General features: G+C 37.0%; 1 protein-coding gene across 2 annotated transcripts in view; it reads right to left on the reverse strand.

Annotated features, from left to right (window-relative positions):
* KIAA0232 (KIAA0232 ortholog) overlaps positions 1 to 25,353 on the reverse strand; it is a 64,365-nt gene that overhangs the window by 12,193 nt on the left and 26,819 nt on the right. For both annotated transcript variants that reach the window (XM_058025366.1, XM_058025365.1), the window contains exons 3-6: positions 20,591 to 20,728; positions 7,581 to 7,647; positions 6,163 to 6,244; positions 1,630 to 4,927 (exon numbers count right to left, since the gene is read on the reverse strand). In XM_058025366.1, coding sequence (XP_057881349.1) covers positions 1,630 to 4,927; positions 6,163 to 6,244; positions 7,581 to 7,647; positions 20,591 to 20,728 — 3,585 coding nt within the window. The remainder of the gene's footprint in view (positions 1 to 1,629; positions 4,928 to 6,162; positions 6,245 to 7,580; positions 7,648 to 20,590; positions 20,729 to 25,353) is intronic.

Below are 25,353 nucleotides of genomic sequence, written 5' to 3' on the forward strand. Positions count from 1 at the left end.
AAAGGGCTGGAAGGAACTTCAGGCTCTTGCTGCCACAAATAACTGTAAAATCACTTGTTCATTCATTATGCCCTACTGCATGATGAAGTTACATTTCACTTACTCCTGGTAAAGGCAATTCCAGAATCTGTTCTGACTTACAGTCTAAGTTGATTAAGTTTTTTGATGACTCTTTCTGCAAGGCCTGCCACAAACACAGAAACCTCCCAAACTCCAGTAAAGATTTCTGAAGCCACTTCTCTGTTAACTTAACAGAGCTGCAGGAACCAAGATGTCTAGAAAGGTTCTGGAAAAGTCACAAACTTGATTCTCTTGTGCAAGCAGCAGATATCAGCTTACTGATGCTGGGAAAAGAAGCAATTAATTTAAAGAAGGATGAGAGAAGAAACAAATAAGAAAGAAGGAAAACAAGAAAGTCTGATTTTGTTAAACAAAAAGGTGAGCTTTAGTTTTAGCAAGAGAAAGGTTAGCTTGCCTATGTATGAGTTAATGTTTCAAACTTATAACTGAGAAATATGCAATTGCACAACACAAGCTGGGTGCAACTCTTCAGTTGAAAATGGAAAAACTTCCTCCAAATGTAAATACTACAATTGCTGAGTATGTGCAAGAGGAGGCTGAAGAGGAAAAGAAAATGTACAATGTAAAGAAAAGAAAATGTAAGATGTAACTTATAGCTATCCAGACAATATCTCTGGGCTGGCCACACATCTAATTCATTTGATAGTTAAATGTTTCTACTCAAGAACAGAGGCAGCTCACAGCAAGAAAAACTCAGGGTACTTTTGGCTAGAAAGGATTTTTTATCTTGATTATTACTTAACTTATGGCTACTATTATCAGAAAGAAACCTTTCTGAGCTTAACCCACAGTTATGCTGAGGCTTTCTCATGGTACTGTGGTAGTGAGGGATATTTTGCATCCACGTTTTATTCCTTTTTGGCTCTATGCTGACAATTAAGCCTTTTTACAAGTCTTTCTTTGCTGAAGTTTACATCCAGTAGTTCAACTCCAAATTCTTCTACTTGGAGTATACTTCTATATTGAAAAGACTGACTTCAGAACTTTTTCTTCAGAATTTTAAAATATGTTTGAATCAAAATCAGTAATATTTCATTACTCAAAATTTATGCACATTTTAACATTTTATATGTAAATCAGATAACCTAAAAACCTAAGGTAAACAGATTTTTAAAGTCACATGAGTGTACACATGCATATATTTTTAAAGGTATGCAAGATGACACCAAAATACCTGAAGATGGCTAATTTTTCACAGAATCACAGAACGACTGAGGTTCAAAAGGAACTCTGGAGGTCATCACATCCAACTCCCCCTGCTCAAGCTGGGCCCAGTAGAGCAGGCTGCCCAGGACCTGGTCCAGATGTCTTTTGAAATCTCCAAGGATGGAGACTCTACAGCCTTCCTGGGCAACCAGTGCCAGCACTCGGTCACCCTTACAATTAGCGAGTTTATTCTTATGTTCAGATGGAACCTCCAGTTTCTCTACAAAACTGTATTTTCTAAAGATCTATACAATCACAAACATTTAAGCTGAACTGTCACATGACAAACTGCTGGTTATCAGCTGCCAGCTGCAAATTCTGTAATTTTATATATCCACATACCTCTTCATGCTCTCCTGAAGAAACAGGATTATCCTCATACGTGGGGAAATGACACCCTGCTTTACAACTGCAAAACCTGCCAGTCTCCTCACGTGGCTCCACTATTCTGCAGTTTACTTTGGAGCTCTCCACCACTCTCCCTTCTAGAGATTCTTTCATACTGCATTCTAAACAGGGATCTTGGTTTCCTACTGGCAACATGCCGGCCGACTCTTCTTGGGAATCCAATGATGTCTGTGCACTCTTCTCCATTCCAGACTTTTTTAATCTGGGAAGGAATTTTCCAGATTCAAGCTCTGATTTTCCATAATAATGCCCTTCTTTTTCTGCATCTTCTTCCAGAGGTTTGAGATCTGCTTGCGGATCCTCAAATACATCTACTTGGGGAGGGACAGCAATACCCCCCTCATCTTTTTCCGACTCAAATTCTGACTCGCTTCCACCACCTGGAGAAAGTTCAGATGCAGAAATTGGGCGAAAGTGAGTCCTGGGAGAAATCCGTATAGCCCTGTACTGCGTTCGATCCACACCACATATCCTGGGGTGTAAAACCTCACTGTCTGAATCAGAGCACAGAATCGACTTAGGTTTAAAACTAGGGCTGAAGGATGCAATTCCTTCTGGCTCAAACGAACACTCTACATGAAGAACTTGTGAAAATGGATTGTTCAGGTCAAAGGAAGAGAATGAGTATTCAAGTCCTGGTTCTTCGACTTGAAAGTTCCCACAAGCTCCCAGTAAGTCTTCATGGAAGATAAAAGAAAAACCCTTATTTAATCCATTATCTCCACTCTTGGATTGCTCGTTCTGTTCAAATGACACAAACGGCCTCCATAATTGCCTGTGCCCAGGGGCAAAGCTATTACCTGGAGTCATAAAAACATCTGTGCCAGCTATTGTCACCACATCGGAAGCTGCACACTGCAGTAAGCTCCCCTTTGAGTGACCAGGTGGCACCACTGCCCATTCTCCATCACTGTTAAATGTTTTGAGCTCCCCATACACACCACCAAGTATAAATGAGTTTTCTTTATCCTGGTTAACATCCCAGGGTTTTGATGGTGTGGTATAGTCACCACCATCTACTTTTGATAAATCATTTGAGACAAAGGCTCTCTTCTCTACATTCTCCTTTTGACCTTCCCAAAGGTGATACTCTGATCTTTGCACTGCTTTATTGGGTTCCTGGAGGGTTTCAACTTTTGCTTCTGTATCCAAACAGCAGCAATAGTTATTTACATCAGTTGAAAACAATTCATCTTCTATTCCTTCTATTTCTACCATTGCTGCAGAATTTCTGTCTGTCATATTTGTCCAAATATCTTTAATAACCCCTGAGCTGTAGCCATCTCCATGTGGACTGCTTTCCCTACACCCTTGTGTAGTTTCATAGTCTTTACTTTCTGCTTTTTGTTCTAGCTGAATACCACAGACAGATTCTAGCTTAGATTTCTTTTTGAAAATCAAAGTGGGCATTTCTCCTAAACTTCTAGCTTGCTGCTGGCAGGTTTCTTCTGGCAGAAAATCTAGAATTTCTTCATCTACATAATTCGAAGACACTCTAGGAACTACATAATTAATATCTTCTGCATTAAATTGCGTGGATTCTTCATATGGAATATTTATAGTCTCATTGTCTGAACGTGTTTCTTCCGAGTGTGACCATGGACTACAGGTTCTTGTTGAAAGATTAGAACAGTGTTCATTTTCATCAAAGGCACTATTTTTGGTCCATATTAGCAATCTAGACTGTGTTTTCCCAAGAATATTAGCAGTGCTACTAGAATCTGCATTTTCATTTCCCAAGTTGAGTGTTTCAAAAGAAAATGGTAAAACAGAGTTACTGCATTGCACTTCAAACACTGAAAAACAAGAGTTTATACCAGACCCTTCATTAATATCTGAAAAGAGCTCTTGATTGCCAGCAAGCATGTGTGAATTAAGCATTGTGCTGTCTAGGATGGGGGAGAATCTGATCGGAGAATCTCCTCCAAAACTTTCCCCATCTGCATCACCAGAACTAGAAGATGAACAGCACTCCCAAAATTGAGCTAAATTACTAAGATCTTGCAAGAACCACCCTTCAGCACCAACAGAGCTGGTCGAATCAGTCCATATTGCACTTTCCCCTTGCAACTCCATTCCATCTAACACTATGCAACATTCTGCCTCAAAATCAGTTTTTTCTTTACTCTTCTGTCGAATCATATTTAAAATCCGACTCTCCCCTTGCATCGTATCTGAGGCACCAGGATCCAACATGGATTGATCAATATCCACTTCATAGAAGTGCGTTAGTTCTGACAGATGAACATCATCTAAATACTTGTCGTCCTCTGGTTGAGAACATATTGAGGTCCCAGTGAGGTCAATATCCTCATTTAGAACTGCAGGCATTTCTACAAAGTGACCATCGATGAAAGTACCTGCTGCGAGGTATGTTTTATGAGTATTATTGTTGCTAATACAAAGACCATGCACTGATTCAGACAACTCTTCTACAGCCTCTGATGTTACTCCACATATATCTTCTCTGTTGCGGTACGTAGTCTCCAGCTTGCTTTTTCTGCTAAGAGGAACAAAGTACTCCGTAATCGGCTCAGTATACCACAAGGGCTCTTCTTTATATTCCTTTTCGTTTCTACTGTCTAAATACAAATCTTTTCCATCACTACCGCCAGCTTCTTTTCTTCCAATTTCTTTTAATGGCCTTTTACCTCTTTTGCACAGTTGTTTGATGGACCCGCTGCTGCTGCTGCTGCTGCTTCCGCTGTGGACTTTTCTATCAACCTTTTCACCAGATTTCACTGACAGCCTGCTCTGCCCATTCCGCCCTTTTTTACTCCGAACCTCTCTTGTTTTGTGTCTCACTTTAATACATTTCATGGATGCCTTGTATTCACCTTGATTACCACTAGAACTTGAGCCAGCCTCACTGGATCCTGATGACCAGGAGCGGGGACGCATCTTCCCTTCAGATTTATGTCGGACTTGCTTTTTGTACAAAACAGGCTTCTCCTCAACGGTGTTGTTACTGAACTTGTTTTCTTTCTCGTTTTTACTCTTCTTCTGCTGGGTTCTTTCCTGTACAGTGGCAGATACTTTATTACTTCGGTCTTTAGTTACTTCACTTTCACTATTGCAGTCCTTTGGAGAAGATGTATCCGTGCTAGTTGGTGGAACAGTGGATGAAGATGAGGAGCTAGAGTAAGAGCATACTTTGGATTTATTCCATACAGTCATAATTTCCTGCAGGCAAACTGGCTTTTCAGAAAGAGGAGGAAATGCTTCATAGTACCTGAAAGCAAAACAAAAGGGACATTTGGATTGTAGAGCTTCAGATAAGTATTAAAAAACCACAGCAAAACACTACCAGTCTAATTGCTAAAAATCTAGTTTGCATTACATATGCACATGCCACTCACTGCACTATTTGAATGATATCAAAAGGAAAATTAAAATGAGCTTTAAAAGTGGTTATATTAATATATGTTTAGAAATATACTGCATACAAGTAAAACAATTTCCTTTTCAGAGACCACCAAACATCACTGTAGAGAGAAATCTTACATGCTGACAACACTGGCTCCAGGTTTATTAGATACTGTGGTAATTCACTACAGTCTTCTTAAATGTTTGATTTAGATGAAAAAGTCCTGAATTTCAGTTTTTAAAATTTTCTTTTATGAAATGAGACACAATCTGTTACGTTATACATAGTTTGATCATCCAGTTATTAAGAAAAAGCCATTAAAAAAAGAGTAGGTTTTGAGTAGTTTAAGATGCTTAATAGCTTTATGCAAGAAGTACAAGATTAAAATTGGGTTTTCTGCAACATTTACAGTACTATGTGTTTGGTAGGAGAGAGCTTTTTACTGAATCACATATACTTCAATGAAAACTTATTTAAAATTGTTAGAAGTCAGTTAAATGAAATGCACATTAGCACAATCAATTCCCTGTAGACAAATCATCCATTTAGTAACATTTCTACCAGGCTGTTGCTACTATTAAGAGATACAGAAGCAGTTGTATCTCCAAGAGAGGTGAATGACAAAACTCCTGGGTAGTTCAGTAACAATGGACTCAGGTACTTGCTAACTAGGAGATCACTTTGGTTATCAAGAGTTTAAAGGTTACAAGAGTTTGTTTGCCATTTCTGCAATAGAAGACAGCGAGATCTGAATCCAGGAAACAAATTATTCTGTCCTTGTAAATCTACATGTCAATTAATGTTGTTTTAAAGGTTTTTGGTTGATTTAGTCTTCAGGAAACTAAAATAAAGTATGGTTTGAATGCTGTATATAGTCAAATGAACGCAGTCTGGGCTTTGACAGAAATTAAATTAGCCCATGATACCAAATGCTTATATTTAAATATACAAGATTAACAAAAGAAGATGGCTTGAAAAGAAATGTATTTCTTAATATCCACAAAACTCCAGATTCCCCACTGAGTTAACTTCACTGTGTTAAAATATGTGAATAAAAAGATAAAAGCATCTAAGATAATAATAATAAAAAAAATGCATACATTTCTACTTGATCCTTTGCTGTGGGAGATAAATCCGTCTCAGGAGTCAAAGAGCCTTCTAACTTTTTGTGAATCTTCTCCTCTGTTTTGGAAGAAAATTCCAAATGTTTAACAGAAAAAATCCAAAAAAGACTGTGCACTTTATAACAGTATTTAACAAAAAGCACCAGGATGTATAACTATAATAGTAGTAAAATTTCCATACAACACTGTAAATAACATTAAGAAATTATGAATTACCACCCAAGATTCAAGTTTTTCACACTTGTCCAGTCCTGCAAATCTGACCAAACATGACCAGCCAGCAGTTCCATGCAACCTCATGGCTAGCAATGCCCCACTGCTGAATGTTTAACTGTTCCATGTCCAAATCCTTATCTCATTCTTGCATTGCTACAGACACAAAAAATATTTCTTAAAAATCAACTGTTTAACTAAATGTTTTTACTACTGGCCACACACTTCTCATGTGTTCCACTAAAAGGAAATATCCTAGCAGTAATTTTTGAGCTTTGAGTGGATGTAAAGGCATATTTCCTGTGTGAGAGGTGACTGAATATTTTCTAATTCTTTATATTCCAATGTTTAAAATTAAAAAAAAAAAGAGACATACTATTTTTTTATTTTATATTTTCCAAAATAAATGCTCAATATCACATTGGTTCAAGAAGAAATTCACAGCATTATGAAATACTAAGAGCTAAGAATTACAGTTTAAAAACAAAAACAGGGAATAGAAACAGCTAAAACCATGCTTTAAGCAGGTAAATGTTTCTCTTATTTACAGCTATTTATACTACATAATAAGCATATTAATTTTACTCTAACTGTCCAAGGCTGCTGCTGTGTGCCTGAGTAAACATTTAGGTGTGATGACCTTTCACTAGAGACAATACAACTTTACATTATGTTCCCTCTCCCCTGAGCTTGACATCATAAAGTGCCCATTATCATTCCCCTATAGCCCAGAAATTTTAAGTAGTGGTGGTTATTTGGATGCTTTTCACACAAATTGTTTCCACATAATTATTTTGAGGCAAACCTGCTCTTTGCAAGCACCAATACACAAAAGGAATAGAATCAAGCCTACCTTATTTTCATTACTTTTGGTAGAAAGGGGAGATGCTGAATTTGGAATATTTACTAAAAATGCAGGCACAGCTGGATATGAATAGTTATAGCTTTTAATGAAGAAAGCTCCATTTGTGACTGGCTATTTCTTAGTAAAAAAAGCATAGCAATACAAAATTGCTTAAATTATTTGAATGAAATTATTCAAATGTATTTTAAAATTGCATGGCCTGTACTAAAAGCTATTGAAAAACAGCCTACTCCCCCACACCCACCCCTGTCTCAGAATGTTGCAGAGCTGATAAATACAATACATGGCCTCAGAAGTTTAAACATTTTTTCCTCACCTTGCTTACTCTGAAGGTCTTTCAGTTTGGAGCAAAGCTCCTCCACTAACGTTTCAATCCCAGAGCTCTGCACGACAACAAAACCACATGGGGAAAAAAGAAAAGAAAAACAGAAAACATAACTTACTAAAAAGAATTTTAAAGTCATAGAAATATACCAATACAGTAAACATATCTCAGCAGACATACTGTTCTTTTTGCACAGTAACTACATATGAAAAAATCAACAAACATTATTCCTAGTATAAATCCAATCCTATAAATACATTAGTTAGAGGTCAAAATGATTCCATGGAACATGAAGATACATTCACAAAGAGGTTTCAAACTACAGGTCACATTGTTGCACCATTGGATATCCAAAGCTGTGCAAACACAGCATGTCACATTTACTGCATGGTATTGCTGCAGATTTAGCCAGGAGTCTCAGCACAGAAGTTCAATGACCCACTGATCACTAAGATTCATTTCAAAAAGCTAGGCCTGATCCTTCTGGCTGCACAGTTTATACCTGTGGGAATGGGACTGTTAAAAGGATACAGAAAATCAGGTATGAAGGTGGAAATGAGAACAGTAAGAAGGCGTACCCACATATGTGACAGAAAGGGAGAGGAAATGCTTCCACAGCATCTGTAGGCAGAACCCTCCCATAGTCTTGCCAATTCAAAATGACCAGGCATTTTTTTTCTTTTTAAACATTGTGTTATTAACAACACAGGACAGAAGAGGGAAAAATAAACATCTTCATATTCCTATAGTCTCTATTTTTCCTCTTTTATTCTTCTACATAACAAACATACACACAAAATAGTCCAATATATTACCCACAGAGGAAAACCCCATGTCATTCCAATGGAATAAAATTTGAATTCCAGTCAGTTAAATACTAAATAGCAACTTAGAGCCTGAAATGACCCTTCCTGCTGGAGGGAAAACTTAGGTGTGGGTATTTGTATTGTCATTATTCAATGCTCAGGAATTGTGCTCAGAGATTGCACTTCACACTTTCCATAACAGCAAACAGAGCTGGAATCACAGCTAAACACAGCAAACTGGAATTAGTGAAGAAGACCCCAGAGGTCCCCTGCATGTCATCCTACAGCTGGGAGTGGTAAGGAGGGAAGACCATGCAGCTTATTGTATCCTGTTCACACTTTCCTCAGTATCAGCTCCATTGTTGGAAGTCTAGCTCCCATTATACTTGGATAAATTTACACAAACCCTCGAGAAAATTATCTCATCTTCTGAATTTAACATGGTCTTATTGTGCATATAGTTATGGGATGTTTTCTCTCCAAAGGCAACACCAATCAAATATCAAGTTACAGAAATGCACAGAAAAGAGTTTGACTTGCTGTGTCACCCTGGTGGTATAAAGATTTCGTTTTTCCAAGATAAAAGAGTTTCTCATCTCTCCTGATTGCTGTCCAGAAATTGCTGAGAAATGTGAATATATGTCGCTAAAGCACAACTAAGTACTATGAAAAAGAGAATATCATTTATTCGGTCAGACTAGCTTGTTTAATTCACTGTCAGAAAAACACACTTGAAAAATCATACACTGAAGCAATGATTTATATGCTAACTCTAAACTTTAATTATTTGCAGCCAAGTGAGAAAGAAAGCAATGTTCTATTCCCAATTGTATTGCTGCACTGAAGTGCTAAATATAAACCTTTATACCGCATACTTAATTGAGGATGACTTAGCAATATCAAACTTCAGAAGGCATCTTCTATATCAGTAAATTTACCAGTACAAATTTAATCATTCAGCAAGAACCAAGCAGGACAGTAATATGGACAAAGCTATGTAGTTGTAATAATTTGTCACTTTATGCCCTTACCACTCTTGACTCCCCCTTCCTCCCTCAAAAAAGGTCAACAGAGGAGGAGCTGGCCTTGGTTTTCCTGAGCTCCCCAAACTGTCTAATCGAACAGACACCTGTAGCAAACACTCCAAGGAATACAGATTCACCTACTTAATATAACATCATGCTAAAAAAATGCCCCAAACCAGTAACAATATTCTTACCATTACACCGAAGAAGCGAAAACTTTTGGAATCAAACGTTTCATTTCCTCCTGGACCATGAAACTAATACTGGAGTCAGCTGACACCGCCCGCTGTCCTGCCCGGCGCTGAAGGAGACAGCGCTCGCTTGAAAAAAACGGGGGTGGGACCCACTGAGCACAACGCCAGGGCTCCAGAGACCCCTGCTCAACTCCCCACTGCAGCACATGGAAACGTGCTGCAGACGTAACCTAACAAATGCCACGGCAGGTATTTAATGTGTGACACTGGTGTTCTCAGAATATGAGATTTAGTTACTTTTTTTCTTGTTTACCTTAATGCGTTGCAGCTGTAACAACCCCATGGCCTGAAAGTAACATGTTCCAGGCACTGGCTTGGTTCAATAGGACACAGCTAGCGAACAAAGCTAGGGGATCTGCTGGAATTACTTTGCTTATGTTCAAATTTAAAGACAGTCCCCATACAGTACAAATACTGCAGCATCTTAAAACATTTTGAAATATGGAAGTTTTAGTGCCCAATTACGATTGCTTTTTTAATTCCATCATGAAAGGCTTAAATTTCAAAATTGTCTGGCCCAGATTTCTACCAACCTATTTCTCTCATTCAAATTACAAAGGACAGTGCATGATTTTTAATTAATATTTTTCATTTTGCATGACAATATTTCCTGCACACCTAAACCCATTTTATTCTCTTCTACTGTTTTTAACATATTTCTCTTTCCTTCCCCTACTTTAATATACATCCAGTTTCACCAAAAGTTGTCCTTTTTGGCTTTTTATCAGCTGGCTGCAGCAAGGGAAGGATTACATAAAGGATAGGTGTTATGTTACTGGCATAGGAGTGATGGTGCTAACAGATAAATTAAGCTTCTGAACTCACCCAGCATGAACAAGAACAGTCAATCTGACTGCTGGAGTTACAGGACTCCAATAACCACTGTCTTCCTTACTGACCACCATGACCCTATTCAGAGCCTAATTAATGCAGTTCTGCCTAATGAAGAATAGGACCAATTAAAAAAAAAAGAAAAAAAAAGGAAAACAGAAGAGTAAAGCTCACACAAATTTTTATACATATTTGTAAATATGTTTGGTACTTCTGACTTTTTTTGAGGTTGGATTTTTTTTCCCCTAAACACACAAGCACATAGATATATATAATGTCAAATATTAAATCAAAGACCTTTTGAACACACTCTGCTTTGGAAGTAGAGCAGTCAGAGATGACAAGTGGTAACTCATTAGCCTAAAGCAGTCCAATTGCTTTTGTATATACACTGACACCTCTGTATAGCAGCAGAAAATGCCCCCAGAAAATATTAAATCTGTAAGTGTAGTTACTTCTGAATGTAGTTGTTATAAATTTAAAATGTTCAGTTTATCATGAACCATGGAGAAATCCTGTATTATGTGCACCAAACTGAAATTCACTAAAAACTGTTGCCTATGTTAACAGTGGGCACTGGCTCCTACGTGTTCACAGTTTTGAGTAAGAAGCTGTGAAACATTAGCTCCTCTCAAATGCTAGACAAATCACTTGAATTCTTAACTGATATTGACCTCTGCTAGCAGGTTACTTCTGAATATAGCAAACAAGCACAGGACAGTCACCATCCAGAAAATTTCAAAAGTTATCCTGCATTTGATCACAAACAGCACCACTATTATTTCACATAGCTATACAATGGAACTGAGAAGGGGTTTGTTCAACAAAATTTTTCATTTTCACTGAGCTTTCACCTCTTCCCATCACCCAATAATATCATTGGGTTATGGGTTTCATATTTCCAGCAAAAAAAGGCCAGGCACACATATACTTTTTCCTGCAGCTCTGCACATATGCAATAGCCAAGCCTTCAGGACAAAACAAAGGAAAACAAACTTCTGATAGTCAGTAGTTAGAAGGAGATTTTCCACATCTGACAGATCATTAATATAGACATAGTAACTGAAAAATTCCATCAGATTATACAACTCAAAGGGAAGTGTTGTTTTAGGGAGATGCCGTTTGGCTTTAGTTTTTTTGGCATGTTCAGTTTTTTTGCCTCTAGTCTAACATAAGTTAAAAGCTTCCTCCAGAAGCTTTGAACTGTGCAGTGCAAATATTTACTAAATATGGTTTGTTACTTCAGTCCTGTAAGGTATGGGGAAAGGTCCTTGCCCCTCTTCAATCTTTTTGAAAAGCAAAAGCATTACAATTCCTTTTACTTGAACAAATAAAATAATCACTCATTTGCTATTAGGCTTTTGAGAGCTTTCTAGCTTACACTTTCAAAACAAATCCTCATTTCCTTTTCCCAAACATACAGAATTTGTTTAGGTTGGAAAGTACCTCTGGAGATCATCTAGTCCAAACTCCTGCTGAAAGAGGATAACCTAGAGAACACTGACACTCCTTTCACAAAATACAAGTTCAAGCAATCTAGAAATTAGAGTAAATCAATATATTCATACTTTCAAATCATTGATTTAACAGGCCATAGGCTCTCCAGAGAAGATGGCACTGTGATTGAACCAGGACTGTTTTCTTGGCATGTCTCCTGTCACCAAGTGCAGGATTAAACAGCTTTCCTATATGAATCAGCTGTTAAGCCACGTGAACTGAGTAAGGCACAAAATGTGATTCACTGCAACCACACATCTATTTCTATATTTTGTAGGATGATGAGAGAAAGTTAGAAGTCTAGGTTTTAATTTTTTAACATTCTGGCACAGTATAATTCATCTGATTACAAGTACTCTGAAAAGAGGTGCTCAATGCAGACTGAAAAAAGACTAAAAAAAATCTTGGCCCAAGATCAGCACTATATGAATGAATAAATAAATCAATCCATTAAAACAGTAACTTCTCTGGGGTGTTCAACCCAGGTGGAGATCAAAGGAATAAAATAAGATTCCAGCTTGCATTATGGAAGTTTTTCCATCATAATGAGGTGGATGACACTAGGAAATATTTAATAGTATGTACAACCTTTTTGACCCTTTAGAAGTAAAAACACAATTAAATCTTTATCTGCTCACTTGAATACATAATGATTTACAACAAAGATATTGGACCAGTCAGAAAAAAAGATTCTATTTATTAACGTCTCTTTTTGGGGCTCATGAATACTTGATTCAAAGTAATCTTCAATCAGTGTGTGACCTCAGAATATCAATTTCCAAGCAAACTGAGTTAATATCACAAAAATCCAAGCTATTTTAAGAAACAAGACAGCAATCAATCTTCAACAAGGAAATAAAAATACTTCCCTACATCTCTCTTAATTGTGTCTTTGGTATTAAAACAACATTAGGGAAGGTAAATTACATATGTAGCACATAACTAGGATCAGGCTCAGATTTCAGAGCTATGATTCACCACTTCACACAACACCTTCTAAGAGAGAGAGAGATAATAAATAGCACATGTTATTTACTAATTCTAGATAAAAGAGATCATCTGCCACTTCAAATTAACTTCAAATGAACATGCTATCCCTAAATGTAGGTTACTAGAGCAGCTAATCTGACTTCTGTTATTTAAAACTTAATTCTTTTAGATCCCTCCCATAGCAGGCTACACTGAAATAGAAGTTATCCCCCCAAGAAAGGATAATTCCTCACTAGAAACTATTCTTCCTGATTATTATTCATCACATATAAACAAACATGCTGACTTCAAAGCCACAACAGACTTGCTATCCTTGTAAGCAGTGCTGCTGAGATTTCACTTAATCACAGTACTTCAGCCTGCCCATCCTAAAACGTTCTTATCTGTATCATCAATGAAATGGGAGAAACTCATAAAGTGTGTTCCCACCAATTATGCAAAGGCTCTTTTCTGCATCAAACGAATTGCAGAAAGGACACTTGAATTTTCCCCAGCAGGTGCTCTGCCAAATTTGTTCAAGTTTGCTTGTGTGTAGGGTAAGAATTCATAATGAACCCCCAACTCAAATTTTTGGTGAAAATGATTGTTCTGCATTAAGGAAAATTATAATCTAATAACACTGCTCTGTGAGGCAACACAGGGCATTATTCAGGAGAGCTCTGTAACCAACTCCTCTGGCATTTTCCTGGCCACTCCTTTGTGCCTAAAAGACTGTGCTGCTCCTCCCTCCCAGAAATACATACGCCAACTTTGCTTCTGTCCCAGGCTTAGCAGAGAAGCTGTATGAGGACAGATCTGCTTTGCCCCAGTTTGTTCCCATTTTCATTGGAAGCACATACAAGGTGAAATAACGTTTAATCACACTGAACACACACTTTCAGCCTCCAAGATAGTCATCTGTACTATTGGAAATAATGCTTATGAAGCCACTTTTGTGTAGACTAAGCTCCCACAAGGAATATGTACCTTTTCTATATTGAGAAAATGCATACAAAAATTGGAATAATGATAAGTTTTGTCAACTTCAATGAATGTTACTATTACTGACAGCAAAGAGGCTTCAGTAACAAGAGAAATCAGATATGTGGTATTTTGAATATCTATTTAGTGCCATAGTCATAAAGCAAAAGAAATTGATTTATTGTAATTAATCTATTCTGTGATGGTTACCTTGGCAAGACAAATTACTTTCATTTTCTATATGGTATCTAAAGTTATTTTTAAAATTCTTTTCTAAACAACGCTGCATGTTCTGGAAACTGCTAGTATATCCCTTTCAATAAGGGCAACTGGACACAACTCAAAGGAAAGACAATATTCATTGACTTTGTGAAGGAAGTGCCTTGGCATTTTCCAGTAAAAGACTCTGAACAATCAGACACACAAAAATGCTAACTACTGAGCTAGTCAGCATATATGCTTCAAGAACCATCAAGGCTCTTTTGGAATCTTAACTTCATTTTTTTGCTATAATAAATTCAAATTTTCAACATGCACTTCACTTTTCTGATTTGTTAAGATGGCTTTTACACAACTTGATTCATTCTTGTGATGTCCCATATCTTTACATTACCACTCTCATTCATGTCACTTCTAGTTATACAAAAATGTGCAATTTAAATCACTCAAGAAACCACCTGATGTTTATAACCTGATTCCCTGATATCCCAGTGTAGTGGTCTGTGTGTATTATCTAGTTAATACTGGCTTACATTAAAGAAGCAGGGAACAGCAGGAATAAATCACTGATTAAAATTAATTTTAAATCATCTAGTTAAGGTGCCATTCTACTTAAGAAGAAAAGAAAGACTGTTCCCTTGCTACAAATTCCAGAAGTCCATTTTTCTCAGTTCTTTATCACTACTGCAAAGTGTAAGGCAGATTACGCAACAGTGACCTAGGCCAAATGTCACACAGATACCATAATCTCTGGAGGCAGCAATAGCTGGCCAAAGTAACCCATCAATAAAAACATGCTCAGATGTGCAATCATAGCCAATTTATTCATTTGGCCTGGACTAGCAGATTATTTCATCAAAGAAGATTTATGTGCAGAACTGCAATAACTGCATGCATGCCCCACCTCTGCAAATGTTGAAGGCCAGGTTGGATGGGGCTCCAAGCAAACTGGTCTAGTGGGAGGCGTCCCTGCCCATGGCAGGAGGTTGGAATGAGATGATCTTTAAGGTTCCTTCCAAACCAAACCATTCTAGGATTCTATGATGCTATGAAAGTTTGACAGTTCTGCACTTCAAGTAAGAAAGATGACAAACACTAAGAAAATTTCAACAAAAATCTTATTTTAGACACATCTCAACTCTGTGCTGAAAGCAAGGCACATTTGAGAATAAAATTATAATTTTAAATTTTTAACAGAAGCGTTCAATAGAGCCACACTTGTTCCTCTACGTGGCCCCATATGATAACACAAGTATCAGAAGAGTTATACTCCCCCCTCGTGACTCGATAAGCAAAGCCAATGCTCTGTGCTGTTAGCATGCCACACCTGAGTAATTTAAAATAAATTACAGTTACAAAGTTTCACCAATTATGTTTCTATGTTATATCCAAGCAGTAATTTCTTAGAACAGTGGGATGGAAGGCACTGTGTGTTCTTGTCAAATATATTAGAGTAGTTCTCTTTCAAAATTCATCACAGAATCCATCAACCAAGATGAGCTCTTGCTTTAACACATTGTACACTGTTTCATGTCAGCAGATTTTGAGAGCTTGGTTAGTTCAGAATGGACCACACTGCTTGAACCCTCTTATGGCAGGCCTTGGGACATCAGCAGCACTGGATACTAGGATTGTCTCAGGATGTGCTGTGGACCAGCTTAGGTAAAGTGGCCCCTACACAGGGAGAAGGAGAGTCTTGGAGCACTGGTTTCATCTGTGCAGAAAGTAAGATCACAGGAATTGTCTCCTTTGCTCATTCTTAAAAAGTCCTCCCACATTTCAGCAGAAGGTCACAGCAACTGGTTGAACTGAAACTCTGGCACCATCTTGGGGTGCAGTTTCACGGGGCACACTGCAGGTGTTTGGTGACTGAACTGCAACAACACAGCTGGAGACCTGCTCGCTCTATTGAACAATGCCAATTTTAGCAGAAAAATAGTCAGGTACAAGCTAATTAAGCTTGGATTTGTAACCAATGGACACATAAGTAACTTTAATATTATTACTAGGAAATACACTTATTGAAAAGTCTTACATGTATCAGTCTCCATAAGTAACCTCTAATTCCAACCTTACTCCCAGTATCCACCTTGTAAAAAGTAACACAAGTGAATTTCTAAACTCCTATTTGTTTAATAAATTTCTGAGTCTCAAAGATACTGCATTCTGTCTTTTTACAGTAACAAGACAAGTAATGACAAGTTTCATTATTCAAATACAAAAGTATGTAATTTCAGAATTAGGAGGTTGAAAAAAAAGAACCTCCACTTGCACCTGAACAAACTGATCATGTTTCTACAAACAACAACAATAAAACTAATCACCAAGCTATTTAATGTTGACAGATCAGCCGTTTTTACTTAAAATTTGAGGCAGTAATTTCAGGATAATATTTCTTATCTTCAAATAAGATAAGAAATTTAATAGATAAATAGATCTTTTATATAAATATTCCCCAGTCCTAACCATTAGGATTTTTTACCCAATGTTTCATTAGAATGGATATCCCTACTTGAGCAGTTAATTGCAAAACAACCTTTAAAAATTTCTTCCATACTTTAGCAGGATAAAAATTAAGATAAAATCTCTACTCAAGGTCAATACTAACAAGTTTTTCAAAATTTGAGCAATTCTTCAGCATGTCTTTAAACTGCGATTTATTCAAGTGTTTCAGAAAAAATAAACTTTAGAACTACAGTAAAAATAGCAATTGATTGCTGCATTAAAGTACTTGTCTTAGAGTCTTTCTCACCATCATTCTGTCTCCATTTTCTGGAGAGTTGCAGTGTACTTACATTTCCTCTGCTCCTGACTGCATCAAGAGCATCTGCAGCCAAAGACTCATTTATACAAATATAGACAATTTGAGACACCAAAATGCTTGTCAAACAAAAAATACTGTCCTCAGAATGTACACCCATTAACAATTTGCATTCTCACATATACCAGATGGTGCCTGTCAGAATCAGGCTTCCCCCACAAACACACTTTAGTCCACAACAGGCTCTGCCATGGCAAAGACACAGAGAGGCAGAGCAGCTTCTCTGACTCTTCATTCTCCACCATGTAGGAAATGTTTTAGAAATAAACACCAAACTTGGGCTTCTTCAAGTCAGATCTTTGTTTTCAGCCCTGTGAAATTAAAACTAGAACCTTGGATTTCTGTCTCAGATTAGTGTTTTACAGCATTACTCTTTTTAACACAAGAGGAAGAACAGAAGTGAAGCAAAACTAAGCTACCAAATGAAGCACCTAAGTATGAATGTAAAATACAAATTAAGTATAAATGTATAAATGAAGTACCTTAAGAATGAATACTGTGGAAATGTAAACCCACAAGAGGTTATTTCAAAATACTTGTTTCAACTAAATGAAAGTCTGACAAAAAAAGTACTTACTGCTATCAAGCCAATTTTCATATAATCAATTTCATCACTTCCCCTCTTCATCAAGCACCTTCTTGAAGTGATCGCCCAATTTTAAGGTTTTTGGTTACTGGTAGGGGAGGAGGCAGACTGTCTGCCATTTCTTAACACATTATTGGTTTAAATAGTTAAATGCAAAAATCAAAATTACATTAACCATACCTGTAATTTCCTATGAGAGTTAGAAAAGTTACTACTGACCCACATTACCTTTTCATCCTCTGCACGCTTTTCTCTCTAAAACGATCAGGCTGCAAAATCCTAAAGTCTTCACTGAATTGTCACCCTGCTTTGGCTCTTTTGCGTGTGTTTGTGTGTGCCTATACACACGTGTGTATACATACATAGTCTGTCTGCAGACACACACAGGGTAAACAGTACAATCACTTAAATACAATTTAATTAAATACATTCAACTTGAAATCCACTAAGACTGTTCCCCAATTATTCCCATTAAAGGGACTCAAACTTGCTTGTTTAACTCCAATACTAAGGTTGAAAGCAGAGGTTAGGCTGGAAGAGCAAGTGTTCCATATCCATGTGAGCAGATTGGCATTTCTGCATCCGCCTACTTTGAAAAAGGGATCACAGAAGGTAAGCAAAACTATAAACAAGCTCCATAACTGCCCATGTGGACTATTTATCAGGTCATTTGCAAAAAGAGAACATCCTAATGAACACATCTACCTAATCTGACAACAAAAAAAAAATCACAGGTAAACATTTCTCAGACGATTCAGAAAACCATTTTAAAAAATTCAAGTGGCCCTGGAAAAAAGTATTTATATGCATTTCAATAATTTTGATAAATACTCCTTACATGCAAGTGATCTACCATTTCAACTACAGTTCACAGAATATTTTTATAATTTTGTAGAGAAAAAACCATGAACATTGTATGAAGCAGCTTGAATGCCTCAGTAGAAATATTATTTTAACATTATCTTTCACAGTCCAAAATCTATTCATTATTCCCATCAGATCAGCACACAAACTTAAATACAGAAACCCAACAACATCAGAAATGTGTTTCAAAAATCAGAAATAAAAGATATCTTACAAGTTACTTTAAAGTATTACTAGCATTTAAGTAGGATCACCCCTCCCTTTAATTCTGGGGGAAAAATTAAAAGTCTGTATTTCTTTCATGCAATGCTTGTGTTAAACTACCTACAAAGCAGCTTTAAGTAAAAACTTTTTTTAAAAGGTTTAAAGGTTCAATTCTGTGAATATACGCTATAAAAATTATGACCTGCAATTTCATTAATGACAAAAAATGTGTAAGCTTAATTGTCTGAGCAGGCAACAGAAGTCAAAATAGCTCTGAAATAACTCAAGTCTACAGGTTGCAGATTATAGATTAATGCTGAACACTAACAAGGTAGTTAGTGTCACAGAGGTCAAAGGTGAAGTTATTTTTCAACCTTTCAGATCTCATGTATTTTTATTCTTTCAAAACTGTAGTTGAATAGTTTCTTCCCTTCTCTGTTAAAGATTATTAATAAATTCCCCTCCTTCCTTTTGCTCTGCAAAGAAATTTCTCTATATAACATAAATTTAGTTCTAAGTGATGATTCTTGATTTTCAGCTATGCTGAGATGAATCAAGAGTGTAATTTCTGAAGTTAAGAATCAATCATCAGTATTCCTGCAATCTATGTATTAGACCTACATTTTATTGTTCATAAAATGAGTATACAAAGACAAACATATCCTCAAGACATTACTTCCTCCAATTATTTCTCTGTATTTGCTTCATATTCAAATTAACTTCTATGGTAGTTGGAGTGCTGACCTCAATATTCTGTAACTTTGAGAGAAGAGCAAATTACCAACAAAACCGTACTTTGCATCACTTTGTTAGGATAATAAGTAATGGGAAAATGGGAGGTCAGAAATCTCCCAGTTAGTCAATTAGCAATTTAGTAACTAAACAAATACTCAAGTAGCTTCACAGTGAGCCAGAATGTGATGGTAATGCAGCTGAAGGTGGTGGGAATAACCACCACATCTTCCCCACTTCCTTGATTACTTTGCCACAGCCTTGCTGGGACGAGTGCCTGTGCCACAAATTTGACCAGGAAACCTCTCTGGGTTAACATTTCCTCTGCCCCAACCAGGGTAATCTCAGGAAACTGATTCACTTTCCCAAACCAGTTGTGCACATAACCCCACAAATGCTTGTGCAAGCACAAGCTATGACTAGGAGGGTGTGGAGAGCTGTAACGCAACTGGGCTGCAGAGGTGGGGTAGTTTCTTCTTACAGCAGTGACAGATCAGAGTATTTATAGTTCTGTAAACTACAAAAAAAACAGTTTCTCATTTTTGCTGTCTGAAAAATCTCCCTGGAGAGCTTCCTTTGACTTGTGCTACAGATCATTCTTTCTTTTTAAATATTGCCTTCAACTGCCTCGCCTTTTGTCCACTTGTCTGTTTATCTACATAATATCTGCTGCCTCTGCTGTCTTCCTTCAACCTGCTGCCTTCACCTCTCCTCACCTGCTCTAGTCAGTGCACTTCAACTCCACTTCCACTCAATCATGTAACTTGCAAAGTGAACATTTGCTACAATACATGGCTTTTATTTAGGAATTCTGGATTACACATGTTACATGCACAGAACAAGATGGCTTCTGCCCACATGATCCAGTCCTTTCTATCCACACACAACAAAAAGTCAACTTAGAATTTTTAGAATTACCTTTATGCAAAGATTTGTGGTAATTTCAACTCAAACTGGTGCCCCTGACAGGAATAGGGAAGGGTTTACAGAAAGGAAAGCATGACACCACATAGTACAGAATCTCTTGTGAAATCATTCTAACATACACCAATATCATGATTCACTAAATAAAAATAAACAATTCTTGAAGAACTCTTGGCAAACTAGCACTTTAAGAAGCCACAAATTAAAATATAAGCATCACAAGCAAAATACATCTAGCACATAGAAGGACATAAAGCCTTAAGAATCTATTCAATAGTCCAAACTTACTTCATCAGAAGCAGAGCGAAGACACTGGACAGCAGCCTGTTTTTTCATTTCCTCTAGTGTTAGATCAGAGCACTTTTTCTTACTCTTTCCCCATTTCTTGTAAGCTCCCTTTTCCCAGCCCAGGAAGATGTCATTCTCCTAAAATCAAACAAAGAAATTACATTATCTAAATACATTAGTATCTCAGTACTATAGCAGAAGAGGCCTACAAATAACATACTGAGCAAAATGAAACCAACCCCATTATATCTGCTAAAAATTACTTTTAGCCAAATTAAAGATCAGTTTGATTACATAAAACTTGCACTTACTATTCAGAAAAGCACATGCATCTTTCACAGGACATGGAGGCAACTCACACTTCACTGTAACATTTTCCAATTTTTGCAAAGAATATCCACAAAGGAAATTTTATGGCCAACTTATGGTTGAATGTATTACTGTAATTTACACAAAATACATTAGTTTCACTGATCTCTGAAATAATAAGAAGGAGAAGCAAGTAGTTCAGAGACTTAAGATAAAACTTAAGAGAAAGTTAAACAAGCCAGAAGAAGAAAGTGTGGTGTTAGATCCTGAAGCCTCCAACTCAGTGTTAAAATGAACATGATTACAGCTAGAGATAGCAGTAGCTGTCATAAAATAAACCTGAACTATTTCAGAAGAAAATTCAAGTAATTGAGAAGTTAGGGTGAGTAGGTGGGGTTGGCCTCCTACACACGTAAGAACGATGAAGAACAATAACATCAGAGTAGAATGCTATTGTATTACATGCAATCATCTGAAGACAGCATCCTTTGCAATCCCTTTTATATGGCTTTTCAGAATTTACAAAATTTATTACCGGACTTGCTTGTTCTTCACTGTCTGTTCACATACACATACATGATTTGCCATATTCATCTCATGAAATAAGTATTTTGGCTGTCAGTGAGATAGTCTTTAACATCTTAAAATGTATGCTTGTCTAAAATGATCTTCTGCAGAGAGATCCACAAACATCTGATACTTTTCAGCCTACCTGTATCAATGTTTTCAATGTATCTGTTACTGCTTCCAAAGAAAACCAGGCTAAGGCCTACCCTCATTTAAAAGAATTCCTAATTCTCCATGGTTTTAAAACAAAGTAAAACAAGTTGTCAGTGCAAATAATTGTTCCTGTGCAAAGAACAAGAGGGGGAAAAAATGGGAGCCAAGAGAGATACCAAACATCTTCAGAAACAGCCATCAAAGGGCTGCCATTTGTGACTTCATGAGAAGGAGCAGAGCAATTTGCTGGATTTACTGCTTAAAGTCTTATTTGAGCACCAAAACTGGAGAACTGCATTTAGTGTTGAAAGAGCAAAAAGCTACCAGTCACTCTCACTTTCCCAGCACTTGTGCAAGGTGCCAATAATTCACTTAAAACCAAAAATTTGAGCAGGCTACGGTACTGTTATTAGAAGAAATAACAAAAGAAATAATAGAAAAGAAAAAAAATAAATCAGAGAATAATTCTGTGCATATCTACAATTCGTTTTTAAAAAATAAATTTTTAAGTCTTTTCCAAAATTGCAGTTATATATTTCTTTATACAACAAGGTTGTAGAGCACTCTAACTCTTCCCAATATTAATGGGAAAGAAAACAAACTGATGAGAACCATCTACTCCCCACCAGCTTCCAAAACCCCTCCAGCTCATTCACATGGGCACAGCTGCAAATAAGTAAATAGGCTGGGTAAAGATCCAGGTACACCAGCAAATTTGTACTTGGTTAACTTCATTTATTCTGATTTTATGTGCAAAGTTCATAAAGACAACATCTGCAGTAGGAAAACATTCCCAAAATGCTATGTATTACTGTTTTTCTCTATGCTAACAAAGGTTTGCTTTGTACCGATAGATCACAGCTTTACCAACTCTGTCAGCAGAGCAGCAAGAACCTTCATGCTCACAGAAATTTACAAAGTATTTCATTCAGTCCTTCACACATGTAATTTCAAAAATATCTGACACTTGTCTGCAAACTTTGATCTTTTTCAACTTTTAAAAACTGAAAAATCTCTTTTAAGAGATATGCAGTTTTTTTTAATGGGGGAAGGGAAGCTAAATGGAATTTTCTCTCAGGCCACCACCCTAGAGCTGTGGTATCATGGTGTCATCCCTCCTTCCAGAGTGAGTTGTTTTTGCACTTTGAGAACAACATGGTTTGTCCTTCAGGATGCAGCAATTGAGGACATAGCTCTGACAGAATCCTTGTTTTCTTTCTACCTCTTCATACAATACACAAACAAAAAAAAAATTTTGGAGACATGGTTTTCAGTCACACCTGGCTGCCAAGTTTAAAACTTGGGTTTGGATTTTTTTTCTAGGACAAACTCCTCAGTTTTATAGCCTCAGATTTTACAAAACTAGCAAACACCATGGATTACAGCTATTCCATGAGAAATTTTGCATTTAAAATCTTCATCTAAACTACAGCATTTATCAGCACTATATATGTATTGGATAGAGCCTATGTTACTGAGGACTCAAACACCACACCCATAAAACCCTACAGAACAGTGAAGAAAAAAAACCCTTAGGCATAATTCTTGTGTATCAGAACCATTCTGGATCAAGCACAAAAAGGTTTTACAAAGCCCAACATTACAGTAAAATGCCTGAGAAACAAGGAAATGCAATACACCCTAGGAGAGTGAGTTTGTAGAACAATGAGACACAGAGTGATCCTCTTCTTTTATGATGACTAAATTGTCGAAAAAAAAAAAAAAAAAAAAAAAAAAAAAGACAACCCAGTAGTTCCAATGGTTTAAATTAGTTAAATTTAATGGTTTAAATTGGTTAAATAAGTCTCTTAAATTTTTTCCCCTCTCTTTTGCTCCCTGTCTTCAGCAGTCAGGAGCCCATCAGTACATTTACTCCTTAGACTGAAAAGTATCAAGTTCATAACAGGAAAGAAAGCAGCTAAGCAAAACATTCTGTATGCATGAAGACAGGAAAACTACTTCCTCCACGTGCAAAGAATAACCAAGGACTTCTCATCTCTTCACCTCCTAGATGCCTTCATTTACCATGTTTCCTAACAGAACTAGAGATTAAAACATAATGCTCGTTTTAATGCAAGAGCTCTACAATGGTCATTGAACTTTTCACAAAAGCAATGCCACTCTGGACTTACAGATTTAAAAAGTGTGCATATACACAGAAGAAAAACCTAAAATTTTGTTTACAGAGCTCAAATATTTAAACCAGACTACCTTTACCTACATTTTCAAGAGATGACGCTCCAATATTAGAGGTATCAAAAGAAAGCCAATGTCCTCTGGATACTGAAAAAACCCAAGTTCTTATATCTAAACAGTTATTCAAACATCTGCTCTTCAGAGTCCTACTATCATCTACCTACTACAAAACTAGATAATTTCATTAGAGATTTTCAATCATGAAGACACTGAAAGTGCAGTTTCCTGACAAGAATAACTTCCTAACTACAAATATGGCTAAAGAAACATTGATGAAATATCTGTATTCTTCACACAAGTGGTGCCTCAAGAAAGCCATTATTTTGAGTGCTTAATTCAATTTTAAATTGAGATACAGGCACAAATTTTAGAAATATTTTGAAATAGTTTATTCTATTCAGCTATGCAAAAGTAGCAATTTCCACCACCTCCCTCTAAACTATAAGAAATTGGAGAAGCAAAAAAAAAAAAAAAGGAAGTTTGATAATGATTCTCCTTTCATTTGCTGTAAAAAGAAATATCTACTATCTGTAAGAAAACAAATGTGACACCTTGCCATATGATTGAAATAAAAACATTATGAAGATCATGATCCACATAAATGGCAACATTAGGAAGGGAAACATACCCTGTTTTTACAAAGGGAAAAAAGGGAAGACTTGGGGAACTACAGGCCAGTCAGTGTCACTTCTGTGCCTGGCGAGATCATAGCACAGATCCTCCTAGAATCTGTACTAGAGCACATGGAAAATAGGGAGGTGACTGGTGACAGCCAACATGGCTTCACTGGGGACAGATCATGCCACACAAATTTCACGGCCTTCTAAGACAGGATAACAGCTTTGGTGGGTAAGGGAAGAGTAAATGATGTCAACTACCTGGACCTGTGCAAAGCTTGTGACGCTGTCCTTGCCTCTGAAAGACATGGATTTGACACATGGACCACTCAGTGGACAAGGAATTGGTTGGATGGTAACACTCAGAGTTGTGGCCAATGGCTTGATGCTCAAAGTGAAGGCCAGTGACAAGTGTGTCTCTGGGTCTGCATTGGTACTGATGCTGTTTAACACCTTTGTCAGTGACATGGACAGAGGGATCAAATGCTCCCTCAGCAAGTTTGTCAACTACACCAAGTCATAAGTTTTCTCCATGGCAAAAAACCATTGCTAAACACAGAACAGAGAGGAGTGGGAAATGTTCTTTAATGTTAGATAATAACTCCAAATCCAGGTATTTTCATGGAAAGAATTCATCTTAGACTCAAAATGAAAAACCAGGGATGGTTCACTAGAAAGTCACCTCATTCCCAGATGTCCCAACCAGAACATTATAACCCTGCAGAACCTGACTGTAAAGAACAGCTGATAATGTAGCAGATCACAACATGCACTGCTATGACCTCAGGGTATTGGGGACTGAGGGCAGGCAGTAAAGAATTCTTCCTTATCAAAACTAATCAATCCAAGTATAAAATCCTGTAATCTGAGTTTCTGTCAATTATAAACTTTTGCTTATAATCCTACCAGTTTGAAAGGGCA

This window comes from Melospiza georgiana, chromosome 5 (assembly GCF_028018845.1).
Source record: "Melospiza georgiana isolate bMelGeo1 chromosome 5, bMelGeo1.pri, whole genome shotgun sequence".
Lineage (NCBI taxonomy): Eukaryota > Metazoa > Chordata > Aves > Passeriformes > Passerellidae > Melospiza > Melospiza georgiana.